Source organism: Elgaria multicarinata, chromosome 1 (assembly GCF_023053635.1).
Source record: "Elgaria multicarinata webbii isolate HBS135686 ecotype San Diego chromosome 1, rElgMul1.1.pri, whole genome shotgun sequence".
Lineage (NCBI taxonomy): Eukaryota > Metazoa > Chordata > Lepidosauria > Squamata > Anguidae > Elgaria > Elgaria multicarinata.
The window spans coordinates 1,282,713-1,300,668 of NC_086171.1; the positions used below are offsets into that span (position 1 = coordinate 1,282,713).

Below are 17,956 nucleotides of genomic sequence, written 5' to 3' on the forward strand. Positions count from 1 at the left end.
GTCCTCCCCACCAATATGTAAATGTCTTCACTAGTTATGGGTCCACTAGGATACATGATGTGGATTCCACCTCTACCTCATAGTCAGTTTTTTGGTCAAGTTACTTGTCTTTTAGCCTCACTAGTTTGCTTTTCTGTGAAATGGATGGTTTCTGACTGGCCGTATCCACCGTGGGAGCCATTTTGTGATGGTGCCCATGACACTTTCTCCAAGTTTCTAATGTGATCATTAGCCTAAAAAAGGTTGGAGATCCCTGAACTGTAGATTCCCCAAGGAATCTAATAGGGTTAAAAGAAATGGTTGGAATGCTAATGGTGTCAAGCCCCGTCTTATGCTCAGCCTGTGTGTGTGTGTGTGTGTATGTGTGTGTGTGTGTGTATTCATTAAACAAAAAACCCTACCATTTACAAAACAACATTAAGGCTCTACAGTTTCAACCAAGCCCCAAAAAGCAGGGAAACTGGTTTGTGAGCCTTAATGCCACATCCTCCCTAAGGAGGCAGAAAGTACCAGTGAAATTCTAATTCTCCCAAAGCAGATAAACCATGAGGACAGAATAGGATATGCAGAGGTGACTGTGGGGTTGTGGGAAAGTGATGGTGAACAACTTAGGGCCACCTACTTCTCTCTCTTTTTGTTTAGAGCAGCCCTTCCCCCAACCTGGTGCCCTCCAGAGGTGTTGGACTACAACTCCCAACATTGCAAGTCAGTATGTCCCATGGTCAGGAATGCTGGAATAAACAGCCCATTATAGACTATGGAAATTAACCAAAACGTTTACAGCTCCGTCTTTTTAAAGATAAAGAGATGAAACTTGGCAGCATGACAGCTCCTAAGTAGGGATTTAGCCATGGCAAGTTTGAAACAGATCTGTTCATGCCTTGATTATTAGGATTTTTTTAATAGTTCAAACAAAAATCTCCTCTTTGAGATTTGAAACCTTGAGCAGTACAAGTTTTTAAAGTGAAATTAAAGAAAAAGATATGAAACTTGGCACCATGGTAGCTCTTAAGTAGGGATTTAGCCATGCCAAGTTTGAAACAGATCCGTTCATCCCTTGAACTTTTAAAAAATCCTAAAAATTAAGGCACACACACACAGTAAGCAAGTTGGCTAATTGTACGATTATTGTGCTGGAAAGGAGAGGAAATTCTCAGTAACATCTCTCACTCTCCCCCTTCCAGGGTTCCAGGCAGTTTTAAAAAGGCTACAATCCTCTACACATTTACCTGGGAGTAAGACCTTTACACTCAATTGTTAATGAAATGTAAAGATTCCAGGTAATAGTTTCCCTGGGGAAAGTGCACAAGCAGAACACGGAAACAAAACAATTGACACTTCTCACTCCCGGATCAATAAAGTGTGATGTTGGCCAAATGAGCCCAATCTCTCCCCCTCCCAGCCAAAGTGCAAGAGTTTAGCAATCTCAGCGTTTCACACTCTTGACCCATGACACATATCATGAAGACAATAAGAGTTCATCCTCTCCTTTGTCTAAACATTCAGATACCGTTTACAAGACAATTTACAGCTTGCTGATCAAGTTCTACAACGTCCTTCATGGCCTTTATCAAGAGTCAGGATTGATAAAGGCACCAGTTATGGTTATAGCATCTAAGAGCAAACAGGGCCGGCGCCAGACTATATTGCGCCCTAGGCAGGTGCGTTCTGAAGCTGCCGCCCCCCTGCTCGCTCGCTCGCTCGTTCACTCACCGCCCCCTCACTCGCCTGCCCACCCGCCCGCTCGCTCACTCACTGCTCCCCCCTGCCCGCTCGCCCACCCACTCCCTCCTGCTCCCGGCTTTGAAGCCAGGACGCTGGGGTTGGGGGGCGGGGCAGAGGCTTTGAAGAGGCGTGCCTGGGTCATGGAGCCGGAGTGCGTCGCGGGCGAGAGCCGGGCCGGGGTGAGGCGAGGCGCGGTGGCGGCGACGACGACGACGCAGGGTGAGAACGACGACAGCGTGGGCCAGCCCACTGACCCCCTCACAGCTGCCGCCGCTGTCTCTGGGACGTGAGGAGCTGCCGCCGCCGCCGCCGCTGCTGAGGGGCCATTTAGGCCACCCCCCTCCCGGCTGCCCCTGCTGCTGCCACTCCCCCCCGCGGGCCGGTCAGCTGGTTAAAAAAAGAAAAAAAATGAAGCGGCGTGCCTGGAAGTACTGAAGCCTCCGCCTCCAACCCCAGCGTCCTGGCTTCAAAGGAGCCAGGACGCTGGGGTTGGGCGGAGGCTGGGGCGGCGGCTTTGGAACAGCACACCCGGAAGCCGCTCTAGGAGAGCAGCTTCCCGGTATGCTGTTCGGCGCCCTCGTTTGCTTGGCGCGCTAGGCGGCCGCCTGAGTTGCCTCTATGGCAGCATCGGGCCTGAAAGCAAATTGTTTATTTTAACTAGTTTAGTTTGTGACTATATTGGAATGTACTCTGCCGATGGGAGGGGGACAAAGGGGGGTGTCAAAAAAGCTGGAAGCTTACTTTCTCCTACACCTGTGGTTTCTGAATAAAGCTTTTGTATCTGGACCTGCCTGCCTGGACTTTACTTCATTCATCTCTGCTACATTCATTTCCGTGACACAATGGAACTTACTTCTGAGAAGACACTGACTATTCTACTAAGGCAACGTCTTTACTAGAAGAAGAAGCCATTTTAATGTAGGTGAGGGAGGTGGTGAGAAAACACTACTGAGTGTGTATCGCATTATAAATTAAGAGAGCCACCCTATACGTTATGATGGGGCAAAGAAATATTAATTAAAAATCAACCAAAGATTAAAAAAAATTAAAGGAAAAGAGACACTTTTCTGCCTCTCTCAAAATACTAGAACCCAGTGGGGTCATCCCATGAAGCCGATTGGTGTCCATCACCACATCTTGTGGAAGTGAGTTCCATAGTGCAGACTATGCGCTTGTGTGAGGAATGTCCTGAATCTCCCACCCAACAGCTTCCTGGGATGACCCCTTTGGCTTCTACCATTATGAGAGGGCGGGGAAATGTCTCCCTATCCACATTCTCCACACCTTGCATAAGTTTGTACACCCCTATCAAGTCTCCCCTCACGCTCCTTTTTCCTAAGCTAAACCATCCCAAATGTTGCGACCTTTCCTCATAGAGGAATTGCTGCAGCCCCTCGATCGTGTTAGCCACCCTTTTCTGCACTACAATAGCCTCTTCTAGGTGTGGTGACCAGACCTTTTCACAGTATTCCAATTGTAATCGCACAGTAGAGATTTTCTTATGTTAACAAGAACCAGCAAATGCTTCTTGCCTGGGCTGAAACTTTTTCAGCTTTCAGAATGCCCGAGAACCTTGAATTCCCCTCCACCGTGGTGCTGCTCAGCCTCCCTGGGTCTCCCCAACCTCTCTGGAGCTGCTCTGCCATATGTACCCAGGGGAGGAGCAGCACAGATATGCGACTCTCCCAAAAGGACCTTTGCAACGTCAACACCAGCGCACTTCTTTCCTGTGCCGTTCACGTTCTTGGAAGTCAGCAAGAGAGAGCCGGCAGTGAAGAGGCAGGGGTGTACTTTGGATGTCTACGCACCGAAGGTACGAAGTTGTTGATAGGTTGGTTGCTTCCTTTTCTTAATCTCTGCTGCAACTTTAGGGTAAAGCATTTGCACAATTTGGGGATCTAACACCAAAGGCAGGTACAGAAGGAAGCCCTACTCCCACTCTACATATGCAAGATCCAATTTGCACCAGTTTTCAAAACTGAAATTGAAGGAATCGATGTGGAATTTGACCTGCTGGGGCTCATGGCAGTGTAATTTCGCATAATATCAAGACAGGTTACTTTGTCTTTTTTTGAAAGAGAGCGCCCGGGGTAGCTCTCCTGCCCCAGTCTTATTCCTGTGTAGCTAGTAAGTAGGGTGTTGACATTTCTAATGTTAGACATTTCTAATGCTTAACATTTAACTTTTACTACTGTACTTCATGGGGCGGGGGAAGGAGAGAAGTAAAGCCATCGGTTTTCACCACTAAAACTTTGCAAGCAAAAAGAGCTGTCCCCAAACCCCCCTTTCATGCCACACGAGCACATGGAGGCCTAAACAAGAGCATGGCAGTAGTTATCTCATGTAGATTAATCTGGAGAAAGTCATTTGATCTTGCTGGCTCCCCTATTAAGACTGTTGAGTTTCAGCCAAGACAGCAATGAGTCTTGTGGCACCTTAAAGCTGAAAACATTTACTATGACAAAATTTCATAGACTGGAGTCCACGTCATCAGACGTACCAAGTATTCTGCGCAGTTACTTTAAAGCAGGGGCAAGGATACCTGCGACCCTCCAGATGTTGTTGGACTCCAACTCCCATCAGCCCCAGACAGTGTGCCTAGTAGTCTGGGGTGATTGGAGTTGTAGTCCAACATCTGGAGGGCCACAGGTTTCCCATCCCTCCTTGAAAACAAAAGTAAATACAGTGACTATTCACAACATCCTAATATTGCTAAATTAATAATCACCATCTGAACTGGGATAGAAAACCATTATCTTTATGTAGGCCAGAGGTGATAGAACTGAACCTTGGTAAATCGTAATTCAGCCATTTCAGCCAGAGTGTCTTCTGTGTCCAGTCCAGTGTGGAGAAAGTGAATGGGGAGACATTTTCCTCTCTCTTTTCCTCTCTAGAACCCAGTGGGGTCCTCCCATAAAACTGATCGGTGTGAGATTCAGGACAGATAAAAGGAAGGACTTCTTCACATGGCATACAGTTAAATTATATTTAGGGTGGATTCCTGCATTGAGCAGGGGGTTGGACTCGATGGCCTTGTAGGCCCCTTCCAACTCTGCTATTTTACAATTCTATGATTCTATGATCTGAAGAAAGCCTTTTTATTTCTTTTAGCATCCCTCGCTATTGGATTCAGCTCCCCAAGATGTAGTGACAGCCACCCATTTGGACGGCTTAAAAGGCAGTTGAACAATTTCCTGGGTGATGAGACTATGGCCTTAGTGAGACCTAAGGTTTATCCCAGGCAAATGGAGGGGTCGTCCCTGCCTGCTCCCGGGATCCCCTGTGTGTCATTTGGATGCACAGGGATGATCCCAGGATATAGGCCTGGTCTAGCCATGGCCTATGTGCTACTTCAGGATCAGAGGCAGTAGGCCTATGTACACCAGTTGCTAGGGAACATGGGTGGGAGGGTGCTGTTGCACCATGTCCTGCTTGTGGGTTCCTAGTCGAGAGCTGCTTGGCCACTGAGTGAACAGAGAGCTGGGCGAGACGGGCCCTCGGCCTGGACCAACTACAAGTGGGCGGGAATAAGTAAATGCTGGAGGCAAGGGTAATATTAAAACAAATCTAGATAAGAAAGAATATTGAAATAAATCTCAGAGCAGATCAAAAATGGGACGAGGGAACGGGGAATGAAGAGCGGAGAGAGAGAGGAGAGGAGAGGATGCATTTGTGGAAGCCAGCTGCAAGCTCCTACAGCACAAACATTAGGCAAAATCCAACATAAGTCCTACTGAGAATAAAAGCATTGAAATGAATGGGATGTAAGCCAGTCGTCACTTAAGTTAGTTCCATTTATTTCAATAGGTCTGCTGTAAGTAGACCCATAACTAAATTCCTCAAAGCAAAGGAAACGGTGGCCTAATCTACATCGAGCAGGACACTGCACTGTGAAAGCGGTATGTAAGAGGCAGGAGACGCACGACTGCTTTAGAGCGGGATCGAAGTGCACTGACCACTGTTGGGACCCATGGACCCATGGGTCTGTTGGGACCCATGGACACTGTTGGGACCCATGGACCCATGGACACTGTTGGGACCCATGGACCCATGGACACTGTTGGGACCCATGGACCCATGGACACTGTTGGGACCCATGGACCCATGGACACTGTTGGGACCCATGGACACATACCGTATACCGCTTTCATAGTGCTAGATCCTGCTCGGTGTAGATTAGGCCAGGGTGAGCTGATACTCCTGAGAAGACGGGGCGCTGCGAACATCATGTCTTTGGAGTTTCATCAGGAAGGGCTCTTGCACACCTGCAGGCCACGAGTGTGGGAACCAGCTTGAGGGGCCCATGCGAATGTGTGTGGACACACTTCTAAATTGTGTGGCTGAGTGGATCAAAGTCCAGAATCCAATATAAACTTCTCCTGCTGACCTTCAAAGCTCTTCACGGTCTAGCTCCTGCCTATCTCTCCTCTCTCATCTCACACTATTGCCCCGCTCGGGCTCTCCGCTCCTCTGATGCCATGCTTCTCGCCTGCCCAAGGACCTCCACTTCCCTTACTCGGCTTCGTCCTTTTTCTTCTGCTGCCCCTTACGCCTGGAACGCTCTTCCAGAACACTTGAGAACTACTAACTCAATCACTGCTTTTAAAACTCAGCTAAAAACTTTTCTTTTCCCTATAGCCTTCAAATATTGAGTTTGTTCTGACTCTATACTGTTAGCTTCTCCCTACCCGGTGCCTGTTTACACTTCCCTGTGCCTGTTTGCATTCTCCTTCCCTCTTTATTGTTTACTACAACTTATTAGATTGTAAGCCTATGCGGCAGGGTCTTGCTATTTACTGTGTTATCTGTCCAGCACCATGTACATTGATGGTGCTATATAAATAAATAAATAATAATAATAATAATAATAATAATAATAATAATAATAATAATGGAGACGTTAAAAGATATCGCGCTGTACAATATCTGGTAGTCTCTCTTTTTGCATAACGCAGAATGATGATCTTTGGTTTGTGAGCCGTAAGTGGATTCATGGAATACAATCAAGCACTCTAACCCAGCCTTCCTCAACCTGGTGCCCTCTAAATGTATTGGACTACAAACCCCAGCCTCCCCATCCAGCATGGTTGGTTGGAGGATGCTGGGAGTTGTAGTCCAATGCATCTGGTTGGCACTAAGTTGGGGTAGTTTGCTCTCACCACCACACCATGGTGACTCTAATTCAGTTCAGTTTTCTATTTCTTTATTTTGCTACCCTAAAACCACGTGTCAGTTTGGCCGTGTCTCCTGCTCTATTGGTTCATAAATAAACACATTACATTAAACCTTCAGCCTGCAATATTCACAGAAAAGCCTTTTCCAAATCTCCTTACCTTTTCCCTCTGCTATAAGGGAAAGGTTATACTTTTCTTTTTATCTCTTCCTCAGGCAGGGCCGGCACCAGACTATATTGTGCCCTAGGCAGGCGCGTTTTGAAGCCTCCGCCCTGCCCCCCCCCCTGTGCACGCATGCCCGCTCCCAGTCCCAGCTTTAACGCCAGGACTCTGGGGTTGGGGGGCGGGGCGGAGGCTTCGAAGCGGCGCACCCGGAAGTCGCTTTCTGGCACGCCGTACTGAAGCCTCTACCCCGCGCCCGCTCCTGGCTTTGAAGCCAAGATGCTGGAGTTGGGGGGTGGGGCGGAGGCTTCGAAGCGGCGCGCCCAGAAGTGGCTTCCTGGCGCACTGTACTGAAGCCTCTGCCCCGCGCCCTCTCCGCTGGGGTTCGGGGGCGGGGCGGGGAGGAGGCTTCGAAGAGGCACACCCGGAAGTGGCTTCCTGGCATGCTGTACTGAAGCCTCCGCCCTGCGCCCGCTCCTGGCTTTGAAGCCAGGAGCAGCTTCCTGCCAGGCGCTGGCTTCAAAGCCAGGACACTGGGGTTGGGGGGCAGCCGGGGTGGCGGCTTTGGAACAGCGTGCCCGGAAGCCACTCTAGGAGAGCAGCTTCCAGGTGCACCGTTTGGTGCCCTCATTTGCTTGGCGCTCTAGGCCGCCACCTGAGTTGCCTCTATGGCAGCGCCGGCCCTGTCCTCAGGTATTTAAGTGGTGGTGCTTAGCCTGATGGAGGGGTGCGTGTCAAAGCCTTGTGTGTGAAGTGGGGGCGTCACAGGGTCCAACAATATCTTCCATTGCAAATAGTCTAACTTCTTCTTGCTTTCTTTTAAATGTAGGAAAGATCAAATCATGTTGAGCCGATTGAAGAAGCATTTCCAATGTTTTTTTTGCGGAATTGTTGGTAAGATCTTCATCAGCAGTTTTGAAAAGCCTTTGGGGGATGCTGTGGGGGCGGGGTTGTATAACCTGTGTCGGTGGAGGGTGGATTTGTGACACCAGCCTAGTTAGGATGGAGCCCAGAAGGTCAGGGGTTGGAGAACACAGAATCCACAACTCACAACACAAAGGGTATGGATGCTATGCTGTGGCGTTTAATCTAATTTGGATTCTTGTTGTCCTAAATTAGCCTTCCCCAATCTGGTGCCTCCAAATGTTTTGGACAGCAATTCCCATCATTCCCAGACAGCATGGCCCAATTCATCTGTAGGGCACCAAGTTCATGGAATCATAGAATCATAAAAAAGCAGAGTTGGAAGGTCCCTCTAAGGCCATGGAGTCCAACCCCCTGCTCCATGCAGGAATCCACCCTAAAGCATCCCTGACAGATGGTTGTCCAGCTGCCTCTTGAAGGCTGCACTACAGTTTCCACACCCAGTGATTTAAGCCTTCACCACACCCACCCATTTCCCTCGAATTATCCCATAGCGTATGAAAGCTGCAGCTGTTGTTGTTAGCCCCATCAAACCACCTGTGGAGGAAGAGAAAGGAAACTTCGTGCCTGCTAGACAATTTCTTTACAGGGAGGGTGGGGGGTGACAAGGGAGAGACACTTCCTCGGGAACCCTCCACTTGTTCTGTGTGCACTTTTACTTGGGAATAAGCACCACACACACACACACACACACACACTAGCAAACGCAACTTAAAAAGAGTTTACTATTTCTGTGACTGGCAAGGGATAGGATCGAGCTGTTAGCATCTTTACTTGAAAGTAAGTGCCTTCCTGGGTGTTAGAACGCTTACTTTCCAGTGTGGAGGGCTCCGCGGTGCTCGCTTGGGGGCAGCAGAGAGAGGCGGCTGGGCGGCTCTGCTCTCGTCATCCTCCTGCGCCCCCAGTGGCCACTCAGAGAACAACAAAAGATCCGCTCTTAAAGGGGTACTAAAATACGGCGCTTCTTTTGGCTAAGAAAGACAATTAGAGCAGGATGCCTGGGAGTGTTTCACAGTAAAAGTAGATTCTGAGCTGGAAAACATCAGAGTCCTTTGCATGCAGTTCGCAGTGATCGCACAGTATAACGGTGGTGTGATGAAGCGCTTAGTGTTTTTTCCATTCGCTTTGCACCTTTGTGTCTGTCAGTGGATAACATTTACAACTGTTTGCTCTATGCGCCTCCCTTCTTCTTTTTATTCTCTCATTCATTTTGCAAGGACCCTTGTCTAAAAGCAAACACAACAAAACCACACCTGGGGCTCGTTCACACGGCCGCTTTGCCCCTGGATTGCTTCGGAGTGGCGGCACGTGACCTGCATGACGCAGCCGCCACTCCGAAGCGATCCAGGGGCAAAGGCCCGAATCTCCGCACTAAAGTAGTCAGGGATTTACCCCGACTTTTTTAGACTGGAGCAAGGCTCCGCACCTCTGCAGAGCCTTGTTAAGGAAAAAAATAAATAAAATTTAAAAGGGGGGGGTTGGAAATCCCACCAGGGAGGGAGCACCCCATTCCTACCCCCGTTTCCCCGCCCCCAGGTACCTAGCTGTAAATGCAATCCTTCACATTTACAGCTAACCCCACCCAAAAAAAACCCACGTCAGCCTCATTTTCCCATTAAACCCTCCACTAACCAGCACGGATGCTCCCAGGCGCCCCCGGACCAGCCTTGTGGGTGCTCAGGTGGGCGGGTGCAGTGGCGGCAGTGCCTGGAAACCCTCAACTGTGCTCCTTCCCATGTAGATGCTGGGAAGGAGCATCAATGCAGCTTGTGCTGCCGGGCGCATTATCGAAGTCGAATAGGCAAGGGCCATGTTTTAATAGCCTCCCTTGTAAAGACGCTAGCTCTACAGCATGATTGGCCCAAATTATAATTTCGAAAGAATTCATTCCAAAATGTGCATTCTTTCCCCAGATTGGACACAATCCCAGCAGCCTCACAAAATTGTAAGAGGATGCAAAGAACTGGGCAGGTCCATGTGTTGAAATGGGCTTCTGACTGAATTGTTGAAGAACACCGTTCACTAATATTATGGCAGCACCAGAGCAGGGCAGGGGGGGGTCAAGTGTCTCCCCAAACAAGGAACTCACCGCCCGCCCCACCCGTTGCTGGAATACCTGTACTATTTGGGGATATTTTGGGCTGCATTAATAGAAGTATAGCTTCTAAATCACGTGAGGTCCTGGTTCCTGTCTATTCAGCCCTGGTTAAGCCTCCTCTAGAGTATTGCGTCCAGTTCTGGGATCCACAATTCAAGAAGGATGCAGACAAGCTGGAGCGTGTTCAGAGGAGGGCAACCAGGATGATCAGGGGTCTGGAAACAAAGCTCTATGAAGAGAGACTGAAAGAACTGGGCATGTTTAGCCTGGAGAAGAGAAGATGGAGGGGAGACAGGATAGCACTCTTGAAGGACTTGACAGGTTGTCACCCAGAGGAGGGCCAGGATCTCTTCTCGATCCTCCCAGAGTGCAGGACACAGAATAACGGGCCCAAGTTAAAGGAAGCCAGATTCCGGCTGGACATCAGGAAAAACTTCCTGACTGTTAGAGCAGTATGACAATGGAACCAGTTTACCTAGGGAGGTTGTGGGCTCTCCCACACTAGAGGCCTTCAAGAGGCAGCTGGACAACCATCTGTGAGGGATGCTTTAGGGTGGATTCCTGCATTGAGCAGGGGGTTGGACTCAATGGCCTTGTAGGCCCCTTCCAACTTTGCTATTCTATGATTCTATGATTCTATGAAATGGGCTTCTGACTGAATTGTTGAAGAACACCGTTCACTAATATTATGGCAGCACTAGAGGGGGCACCAGAGCAGGGCGGGGGGGAGGGGGTCAAGTGTCTCCCCAAACAAGGAACTCGCCGCCTGCCCCACCTATTGCTGGATACCTGTACTTGCTTCATATTTCTCTGCTGTGGCACCCCAACTGTGGAATGCCCTCCCCTTGGACGACCGATTGGCACCAATACTGATTTCACTTTGACGCCAAGTAAAAACATAGCTTTTTAACAAAGCCTTTGATGGTTAAACTCACTGGCGCATTGTTTCAACTGTTTTAACTGCTTTTACTGCTTTTAAATTAGATATTGTTTTAACTTGGTTCATGGTTTAATTTGTTTTTAACTGTGCATATTTATTGTTTTATACTGTATGCTTTTATCTGAGATCTTAATGATATAGGGCTTTGAGATCTTAATGACATAGGGCGGGATATCAATGTTTTAAATAAATAAATAAATAAATAAAATACAAGTGCATTCATATATTATCATCTGAGAACATAAGAAGATCCAGGCCGTGCCTAAAATGGGGGCCCCTCCCTGCTTCCTCCTAAAAGGGGTGACCTTGTTGCTTTCCAGTGCAAACTTGCCTCTGTACAACCTAGACCAGCTTGGCTGCCCCCCTGACATCTGACTGTCTCTCCACAGAGCCAGCACCTGCTGGGACCCCTGAGCACCCTGAGATTCGGATTGTCCTCCTTAGGAGTCCGGGAGCTGGGGAAAGTGCAGCAGGAAACATCATTCTCGCCCAGGAGGCTTTCGGACTTGGCCCCGCAGCAAAACCTTGTCAGCTGGGAATCATGGAAAAGGAGGGGAGGCGGATTGTCCTCATTGACGTGCCCACGACTTTTGAGCTCCGTGCGGACGAGGCCCCGCTTTCCCCCGAGGTCACGCGCTGCCTGCGCCTCTGCAGACCAGGCCCGCATGCTCTGGTGCTGGTGACCCAGTTGGACCACTTTGGCGAGGCCATCCAGAGAGCAATGGGATGGAGCACGAAGGTCTTTGGCCAGGAAGCCAGCGAGGGCACCATCATCGTCTTCACTGGAACAGAAGGTTTAGGCGGCAGAACCTTGGAGGAGTATCTGTTGCATCCGGAAAACAAAGGCCTCTGGGAGACGATCCAGGGGTTGAAGCTTCAATACTGTGCATTTAGTGGTAAAGAGTTGCGAGAAGAGGAGCTGCTCTCGAAAGTTGAGGAGATGGTGCAGAAGAATCAGGACAGGCCTCTCTGCATCCTTGGAAGACAGGATACAGATGTGGAAGAAAAGCAAGAGGGCTCCCATGCAGATACACCAAAAGTGGAAGAGACACAAGGGGCCATGGAAGTTCCAGAAAAGGAGAGCTCAAAGGCAGGAGGAGGAGGAGGAGGAGGAGGAGGAGGAGGCGGCGCCCGCCCTGAAGGTAAGAGTCTGCAAACAGACTCATTCCGTGTTGGTTTGTTGGAACTGTGTCCACAGATAGTGAGTGAGTGATAGCTGGTGTCACAATGACATCTAGCAGCTATGGGAGGAATTGCAAGCAATGAGAAATGCTTAGTTCATTATTTTGAAAAAGTTTTCATTGGTTTTGTTTCTACAACAGCAATCCCCCAACAATAAGAAAAATAATAGGGGGAGGATTTCATGCAACACCTTCCACTATTTCCTTTAAGAGAAAATTTCCATCATAGGAGCTTTTCTATGATAATAGTTAATCAGCAGCCATTTGTATTACGCTTGGAAATGGACTGGCAGCATTGTCATTGACTCAGTGCTGGCACGAAGTGCTCTCTGTATGTGGGCTTCTTGCATTTGAACAGTTTGCTCTGTGGCTGCCTATTGTGGCCAGTGGGGAGTTAAATTAAGAGCATCTATATTTGCCACTCTCCAGCAAAGGAGATCGTTACCTTGTCGTGGTGCTGGAGCTTGAGCACTCAAGGATGCCATGAGCTAAACCGTGAAGGGACACCCAAGACGGGAAGGTCATGGTAGAGAGGTCAGACTAAATACGATCCCTGGGGAAGGTAATGGCAACCCACCCCAGTATTCTTGCTGTGAAAACTAAATGGATCAGTACAACGGCCGACAGAAAGCTCTGGCGTGGGCTGGTCCATGAAGTCACGAAGAGTTGGAAGCGACTGAACAAATAAACAACAAACAATATTTGCCACTAGAATTGGAGCTAGAACAAGAACAAGTCTTGCTGAATAAAAATCAGCATGGCTTCTGCAAAGGTAAGTCCCGTCTCATTAACCTTCTATGAAAGGGTCAGTAAGCAGAAACTCTGTACTTGAACTTTGAAAAAGCTTTTGAGAAAGTCTCTCACCAAAAGCCGAGCAGTCGCCTAATGATCAGTAACTGGTTAAAGGACTGGAACTAGAGAACAGAAATAAATGGGTTGTTCTCACAATGGTGAAATGTTTGAAGTGAGGTTCCCCAAGGACCCACATTGTAATTGGGGCTTTTTAACTTGATCATAAATGACCTGTACTTAGGGATGAGCAGGGAAGTGGCCAGGTTTGCTGACGATACCAAGTTATTTAGGGGAGTTAAAACAAAAAGGGCTAAAACGCAGAAGAGGGCTGCAGCCTGTTCTCTCTCCTCCAAGACTTAGGCACGAAATAATGGGCTTAAGTTACAGGAAGGCTGATTTCGGTTGAACCACCGGAGAAATTTCCTAGCAGTCAGACAATAGAACCAACTGCCTAGAGAAGAGGCAGGCTCTCTGTCACTGGAGGTGTTCAAGCTTAGACTGGACAGGTGTCTGTCAGGGATGCTTTAAACTGGATTCCTGCACTAAGCAGATGGTTGGACCAGATGACCTAAATGGCCCTTTCCAGCTCTATGATTCTACGATTTCCCCAAAGTGGGAGAATGGGCAATGTAAAGGCAAATATGGTTCAATGTCAGATTGTATAACGTGATGCACATTGGGGCAAAAAAAATAAAATCCCAACTTCACATATACACTTCTGAGATCTGAGCAGGTGATGACTGACCAGGAAAGGGGTCTTGGTGTTGTGGTGGACTGCGCACAGTGAAAATGGTCGACCCAATGTGCAGCTGCTGTGAAAAAGGCAGGCCACAGCTAGACCTCAGGTTTATTCTGGGATCATCCAGGGTTCGCCCCTGCCTGAGCACTGGATCCCCTGTGTGTCACCTAGATGAACAGGTTTGACCCCTGGACGATCCAGGGATAAACCTGAGGTCTAGCTGTGGCCGCAGATTCCATTTTTAGCGATCATCAGGAAAGGAATGGAAAATAAAACTGCTATTATCATAATGGCTTTTTACCAAGGGTATCAAACCACAGGCCCATGGGCTAAATCCAGCCCTCTGGGGTTCCCCAGTTGGCCACGCCCCCTTTCCCTCCACCATCTGCCTATATATACCAGTTGCTGGGGAATATGGGTGGGAGGGTGCCATTGCAACATGTCCTGTTTGTGAGTTCCCTGGTCGAGAGCTGGTCGGCCACTATGTGAACAGAGTGCTGGATGAGATGGAACTTTACATCTTACATCTTAGTAGACATGTATAGGATTCCATAATGGAGGCTTATAAAAGTATGCATGGCGTACACAGAGAAAAATGATAGAACATTTTTCTCCCTCTCCCATAATACTAGAACCCAACGGGGACATCCCATGAAGCTGGTTGGTAGGAGGTTCAGGACAGATCAAGGAAGGATTTCTTCACACGGCAAAGAGTCAAACTCTGGAATGGATCCTAGCGTGTTTAAAGCCACATATTAAAATAACAAGTACTCAACAAAAATATTTCATTTTAATGATATTATGATAGTTTACACACTACCCCACCATCCATAATTCTATACAATACACCAGTGTGCTTCAAACTTTTTCACCCATGACCCAGTGCAATAATACCACTTACCCTCAAATCCCTCTTCCTGTGCTTAGTCTGAAGATGTCTGACATGTAATATGCTTTTGACTCATTAGTCGAGATGTAATTAATCTAAGGAGATCCTTTATAATTAAGTAAGTCCCAGTGAGCTCTCTGGAAATTACATCTAAGTAAACATGCATAAGTTTAGTTAGCTAAAAGTGTTTAATAGTGGCTGGATCATGCTATTATGTGATGATGATGATGATGATGATGATGATGATGATGATGATGATAGAATCATAGAATCACAGAGTTGGAAGGGGCCTACAAGGCCATCGAGTCCAACCCCCTGCTCAATGCAGGAACCCACCCTAAAGCATCCCTGACAGATGCTTGTCCAGCTGCCTCTTGAAGGCCTCTAGTGTGGGAGAGCCCACAACCTCCTTCCGCTGCCCTTGCTGCATGTGACCAGAAGTAGGTCACGCAGCCTCCTTCCGGTTATAGGCATCCGCAGCAGCAGAAGCCACCAGACGCAAGGGCAGCAGGGGAGGCAGTAGGTAAGTCTCCCCTTTCCCACTTACATGCTGCCTCCGCCACCGTCTGCCACCATCCGCCGCCACCCCCCTTGCATCTGGCAGCTTCCGCTGCCACCAACACATATGACAAGTCCGGGGAAATCCTGGCAGTTGGTCACCCTACATGGATATTTGGTCTTCTTTTCATGAAACCTGTGCATAACTCTCTTCCTTTTTCTTTCTGTCTTTAAATGAACAGTATACCTAATGGAAAAAATGATGATATTCCTATATATGTAATGTTCCTTTGTTTTTCGTTGTCACAATTTTTTTCTTCTGTTTTGTTAATATTCACAATGAAAAAGAGAAAACAACAATGGGTGGGCGTGTGGGGGTGGGCGGGTTATTCCAGATTGGGAGTGCAGCAGAGGTAAAGGGTAAAAGTGCCCCTCCTGCCCACTCCCCATGTTAGGGTTTTGATCCAGATCAGGCTCCCAGCACTTGCTTTGTTCTTTATTTAAGACTGGATGCTAGGACTAATGACAGGGCAAATACCACGTCTAGCTTGGCTGTAACTCTTGCAGGACTTTTTGGAACTATTTGGGCTGGCTGTATTCTGACCAGGAAGCCGCCAGCCCAAATGCTATTAATCCACAAGTGAAGTTATTGGATTTCCCAGCTCTGTTCTTTTCTTTGCAGCAATGGGAAGAAACACAGACGGTGCTATTTCGTCAGCGCCAGGAAGCAACGGCCAGGCGCCTGAGGAACCGGAGCTGCGCATCATCCTTGTGGGCAAGACAGGGGGAGGGAAAAGCGCCACAGGGAACACCGTCCTTGGGAGAGAGTGGTTTGACTCCAGACTGGAGTTCACACCCGTCACAAAGGTTTGCCAGTTGGGAATCAGAGAATGGGAGGGAAAGCGGGTTGTTGTCATTGACACGCCGGCTCTTTTTGACTCCGATGAAAGTCCGACGTCTGCGGAGGTCCGCCGCTGCCTCCGTCTCTCCAGCCCAGGCCCCCATGCGCTGGTGCTGGTGTCCCAACTGGGCCGTTTCACAGAGGCAGACGAGAAGGTTGTGAAGCGGGCCAAGAAGGTCTTTGGAAAGGAGTCTGAGAAGTACCTGTTTTCCCTGTTCACCCGGAGGGAAGACTTGCGCAGGGAAAGCCTGGAAGATTATCTCTCTCACTCAGACAAGAGGTGTTTTGGGGATTTCAAAAGCAAGCGGTACTGCGGCTTCAACAACAATGAAACGGGAGAGAAGCAGGAAGCCCAAGTGGAAGAGCTGCTCTCCAGAATCGAGCAGATGGTGAAGGAGAATAAAGAGAAGCCCTATTGTGCGGTAACATGGGATTCAACCGGTTCCGAGATTCCATCTGGGGGGAAAGAAAAGGAGGCGGAAGAAGAGAGGGAGGAGAGGAAAGGGCACAATGCACCTCTAGGAAAGGGGGAGGAGGAGGACGACGACGACGAGGACGACAACGACAAAGAAAAGCCACCAATGCTTGAGGACGATCAACAAGAGGCCCCAGAAGAGAGCATGACCTGCCTGTAGGCCCAGACCCAGCAAGGGCTTTCCACAGGCCCAGCCCAGCAGCCATCCTTGCCCTCGTCATTGAGTCTGCTGCTGGGGCCCCCAGTCTCCTCCCAGGGCCAAACGCCACAGTTCCTTGCGCATATCCAGTGCATTGCTCCGATCCAGACGACACGACAATCCTATCCGAAAGCAGACTGCAAACCAAGGGAATAATCCCCTGGGGTGTTCTCCTGTGCAAATCCCATGGAAGTTATAAGGAGCTGCGCAAGAGCTTGTGCAAGAGCCGTTCCTTCCTGGTGGATTGTGCCACAAGTGAATTACGGACACATTTCAGTCAGCCAAAAGCACATCAGTACAGATACCAAAACAGAAGAAATCCTACAGCCAGCATTTCTTAGGGCAGGGGTAGGCAACATGGTGCCCTCCATGTGTGTTGACTACAACTCCCATAAGCCCCAACCAGCATAGCTTGTGGTCAGGGATTGTGGGAGTTGTAGTCTAAAACATTTGGAGGGCATGGAGTTGCCTACCCGTGCCTTAGGGCAGCCTTCCCTAACCTGGTGCCCTCCAGAAGTTTTCAGCTGCAACTCCCAGCATTCCTATTCCTAACCATTGGCCCTGCTGACTGGGGCTGATGGGAGTTGAAGTCAAAACCACCCAGAGGGCACCAGATTGTGAAAGGCTGCCTTGGGGCATTTCTTCCTCACCAATGACCTTCTTAACTCACACAATGGCACGTCAAACTTTGCGTGCAGCAACATCAAGCAAATCACCCTTTTCAACCATTCCCATATGTTCACCGCCAAGTGGGCACCTTGTGTTTAAACCTTTGCAGGTAGAAGGGCCCGTTCAGTCCCTGGCATGGGAAAGGCCCCTGGCTGAAATCCTTGAGGGCCGCGGCCCATCAGTCAGGGGCGTAAACTGGGGCGGAGGACTCAAGGCCACTCTGGCATTTCCCAGGCAGGCAAGGCCCAACCAGCCAACAGCTCACAGCCTGGCTGGCAGATTTCTACATCAGTTTTTTAATGGTGTGCTGCTTTTAATGATGCACTGGTTTTAATGTTTGAATTAGTATGGACCAGCCCACGCCAGAGCTTTCTGTCGGCCGTCGCCACCCCTAGATCCCCCAAGGTCGAGTCTGTCACCTCCAGAATATCACCCATCCATCTTGCCCTTGGTCAGCCCCTCTTCCTTTTGCCTTCCACTTTCCCTAGCATCAGACTCTTCTCCAGGGTCTCCTGTCTTCTCATTATGTGGCCAAAGTACTACTTCAGTTTTGCCTTTAATACCATTCCCTCAAGTGAGCAGTCTGGCTT

At 48.9% G+C, this 17,956-nt stretch overlaps 3 protein-coding genes across 3 annotated transcripts in view; 2 read left to right on the forward strand and 1 right to left on the reverse strand.

Annotated features, from left to right (window-relative positions):
- The window catches only part of LOC134395683 (GTPase IMAP family member 5-like), a 195,036-nt gene that overhangs the window by 118,331 nt on the left and 58,749 nt on the right, over positions 1–17,956 (reverse strand). The window lies entirely within an intron of this gene.
- LOC134413384 (GTPase IMAP family member 5-like) lies at positions 3,460–15,147 on the forward strand. Its single transcript, XM_063147566.1, has 4 exons — positions 3,460–3,538; positions 7,891–7,955; positions 11,413–12,165; positions 15,095–15,147. The coding sequence occupies exons 1-4, from the start codon at positions 3,522–3,524 to the stop codon at positions 15,145–15,147; spliced, it is 888 nt and encodes a 295-aa protein (XP_063003636.1). The 5' UTR covers positions 3,460–3,521.
- Positions 12,895–16,979, forward strand: LOC134400357 (GTPase IMAP family member 4-like). Its single transcript, XM_063129075.1, has 2 exons — positions 12,895–12,976; positions 15,805–16,979. Exon 2 carries the CDS (start codon positions 15,807–15,809, stop codon positions 16,656–16,658), a length of 852 nt encoding a protein of 283 aa, XP_062985145.1. The 5' UTR covers positions 12,895–12,976; positions 15,805–15,806; the 3' UTR covers positions 16,659–16,979.

Coding starts and splice junctions, on each gene's coding strand:
- LOC134413384 (XM_063147566.1), top strand. Junction 7,956..11,412: donor TTTTTTTTGCGGAATTGTTG/GTAAGATCTTCA, acceptor GTCTCTCCACAG/AGCCAGCACCTGCTGGGACC. Junction 12,166..15,094: donor AGGCGGCGCCCGCCCTGAAG/GTAAGAGTCTGC, acceptor TTCCGGTTATAG/GCATCCGCAGCAGCAGAAGC.
- LOC134400357 (XM_063129075.1), top strand. CDS start 15,807: ATGGGAAGAAACACAGACGGTGCTATTTCGTCAGCGCCAGGAAGCAAC.